General features: G+C 34.1%; 1 protein-coding gene across 1 annotated transcript; it reads right to left on the reverse strand.

The window, feature by feature from the left end:
• Nucleotides 1-2,322: 2,322 nt before the first annotated feature.
• On the reverse strand, nt 2,323-3,035 carry LOC131041860 (uncharacterized). Its single transcript, XM_057975086.2, has one exon. The coding sequence runs from the start codon at nt 2,924-2,926 to the stop codon at nt 2,432-2,434; it is 495 nt and encodes a 164-aa protein (XP_057831069.2). The 5' UTR covers nt 2,927-3,035; the 3' UTR covers nt 2,323-2,431.
• Nucleotides 3,036-3,527: the final 492 nt, after the last annotated feature.

Raw genomic sequence — 3,527 nt, forward strand, 5'->3', positions numbered from 1 at the left:
TGCTCCAAAATACGATTTCAAGACATAACCAAATATTACTATTTGCTTCAATAATTAGTCACCAAAAATAATATTATAACATCTTAAAACGATGAAAGATGAAAAGGGAAGGAAAGAGGTAAGAGGTAAGAAATTGTCGGCTTAGTGCGTCAGTCAAAAGGCGAGCGGATGTACGTGTGACTCTCTTTCTTTGCTCTATTAATGAAATAGAAAAATATCTGAGAGTGAAGTGCCCGCTACATAAGGACTGTTTCCAACTTGTTATCCTTAAAAAGGAATATAAGTTTTCTCAAGGAGCTGGAATAAGCAAACGTGTAAGGTGCAGATTCATTCCAGAGAACTTGGGCTACATGTACACCGTCCCGGACCATATGTCTGACAATAAATTTGAGGCTCCGTGAGCAAACCTGCTTTTTAATGTGGGCATGTCGTGAGGTCAGACTTCGCGTGGATATCATGATTTAATGTCACTTTCATGATATTATAATATTCGAATCTTTTAATGTCTACATTATTTTTTGTTTTACATACATAACTTATATTATTTGAGAACATATATGTTCATTTTATCTATTATTTCAACCTTCATGGAATTAGGAACTAGCAATCACATCTTGGTCAACAATGGATTTGTGAAGAGGCATGGAAGGTCAGTGAAAAAAAATTGGTGTTTTTTTGACATGTATTTGTGGATCATTTGGAAAATGATGTTGTGTAACAAAGGTCTTAATAAAGAAGTAATGGTTTCAAATCAATCATGCATCCACTTATAGGGACCTAAACACAACTAAAACAAAACTTCTAAATTAGGAAGATAATCAAGGTCCATTACCAACAAGCTCACATTAGGAGGGAGGGAGAGAGAGAGAGAGAGAGAGAGAGAGAGAGAGAGATAGGGGCAAAGAGACATAGGTATAGAGTTCTAGGAAGAGAGAGAGAGAGAGAGAGAGAGAGGAAGAAATGTGGAGAGTTAGAGATAAAGAGGCAAAGAGACATAGGTATAGAGTTCTAGGAAGAGGGAGAGAGGAAGAGAGAGAGAGGGAGAGAGGGAGAGAGAGAGAGGGAGAGAGATGAATGTATATAGATAGGGCAACATGTCAGAGAGAGAGAGAGATTTGTTTTCCCTTCTCTCTTCCTCTATCACTTATCTGTCTCTCCCTTATTCTCTCTCAGTTTCTGCATTCCTCTCTTTAGATCCTATTTATCCCCTTTCTTTCTATGTACTAATTATATAATATTTTTATTTAATATTGTATATTATATTAAAGATTATGTATGATAGTAATAATAAATATAATTCTAATATAGATTCTATATATGAAAAGTATAATTAAATCTTAAAAATATAATATATCTAACATAAATAAAATATGGTTTTCAATAATTAATATTATACAAAACATGGTATATAATTTTTAAAATCAGTGTCGATTAGGTCTTGAAACCATTTCTTTAGGATCCTAGAACATGGTCTTATATTCAATGTCACAAGATGTCTTTAATAAGGTAAAATGAGGATTCATCAACTTACTAAGGAAGGTTAAAGGTCAATCAACAAGAGTTTATCTTGTACTTTGGGCTTAACTAGACATAAGAGGGTATTCTCTAAGGCGCCCTTAATAGTTTTTTTTTAAATGTAAAATGATTACAAAAATAATATTTATATCAAAAGTAAAATTGAAGCCTATAATTATCACTAATTCGAAGACCAACTAGCTACATAAAATCTTTTACCCATTCAATATAAGTTGTAAAAAAATTAATTTATTCTTTCAATTTTATTCTATTCTTTTCACATAAAGATTAAAATGTAATGGTCAAATATTTTACTTGACATAACATTATTAGATAAAATAGAATTCAAACCTAAAACTTCTTATAATGATTGAAGTGTTGTATCATACTATTTTCAACCTCTTTATAATAGATTAAATAGATTATTTTCAACTGCACTTATATGATTTCAATTATTTCAAGAAAAATTTCAATATTTTAAAATAAAAATTATTCAAACTTATAACTTACATTTCATTAATACATGTGTCAACTATATTCATATTGAACAATACTTTTAAGAATAATAACAACTCTAATTGAATATGATTGATTGGAATACCATACAAATAGCTACTGTATTGCTATAAATGTACTCATTATTGAACGCGTCTCTTCTCGACTTCATATTTTTGGGAATACTATACACGAGACAAATAAAGATTGTCGCCATATTTAAAAAGAAAAAGAATAACATAATATTCGATGAATTATTGTTCATTCCAATACCTCATGAGGGACCCAAACCATAATTGCTCCAAAATACGATTTCAAGCCATAACCAAACATTACTATTTCTTTCAATAATAAGTGACCAAAAATAATATTATACAAATTCAATGGCAATATCTCAATCTGTGAGTCAAAAACTAGAATCTTAAGCCTGAGTCTCTTGAATTGTGTGTAACGAGGGTTTCCAGAATCTCTGCCGCCCTATTCTCATCCTCATCCCTTCTATTTCTTCCTCATCCGCCGCCAGTTTTGGCAACCACGACTTCTCCGCCGCAATTCCCTCCTGAGAGATTGGAAGAATTTTGGAGTGGGAAAAGATCACGTTCGATTTGTTCTTGGACTGATAAATATATTGTTGAATAATTCCCATGTCTGTCTCACTCAACACAGATCGCAAATTTTGCATGGGGAGAAGAACGTATGTATTTCCCCGCTCTATTTCTTCTTCCGCGAGGAGCGCTAAAATCCGATGTCCTGCTTGCAGACTACTCAAATTGCAGACAAAATGATTGGGATTTTCGAGCATTAATTCCGCAACCTTCATTCCCATCTTAACTTTGATTCTCTCAACGCCGCCGCCAAATCGGATGAGTTTGGCTGTTTTGGAGGGGTTTCTCCATGACCTCAACCAATTTGCCATTACTACTGAATGCTCTTGTATTTGCAGAAAGAAATGAGTTAGTGAAGGAAGTGTGGAGTGAGGAAGGAAGAAGAGGGGAGGGAGATATAAATAAAATGCGAGGAAAGAGGGAGGAAATTGTTCCGAGCCTCTGTCGAAACGACGAGTGGATGTGTGTCAGATTATTAACGCCAATAAAATAAAAACTAAAAGACGAGTTTTAACTATTAAGGGAATATTCAATCTTCCGCGTTTCGAAATCAACGGTCGAGAACATTTAAAACGATGCAAAATGAAAAGGGGAGGAAAGAGGGAGGAAATTATTTACGGCGTCTGTCAGACGGCGAGTGGATTGTTGTAGTTGTGCGTGTGATTAGGTTCCTTTGCTCGAATAAAAAAATAGAAAAATATGTGAGAGTGAAGTGCCAGCTGTACAAGGACTCCTTCCAACTTCTTGTCCTCGAGGGAATATACCTAGGTATCGTCTTTTACTTTTTTCATTTACTGTTTTCTAAAGGAAGTAACCAAACGTGTAAGGTGTAGATTCATTCCAGAGAACTTGGGCTACACGGACACCGTCCGTATCATATGTCTCACTATAAATTCTGCTTTTTAATGAAGG

The sequence above is a fragment of the Cryptomeria japonica genome, chromosome 1 (assembly GCF_030272615.1).
Source record: "Cryptomeria japonica chromosome 1, Sugi_1.0, whole genome shotgun sequence".
Classification (NCBI taxonomy): Eukaryota; Viridiplantae; Streptophyta; class Pinopsida; order Cupressales; family Cupressaceae; genus Cryptomeria; species Cryptomeria japonica.

Excerpts from the sequence above, each read along its gene's own strand:
- LOC131041860 (XM_057975086.2), bottom strand. The coding sequence starts at position 2,926 with ATGGCAAATTGGTTGAGGTCATGGAGAAACCCCTCCAAAACAGCCAAA.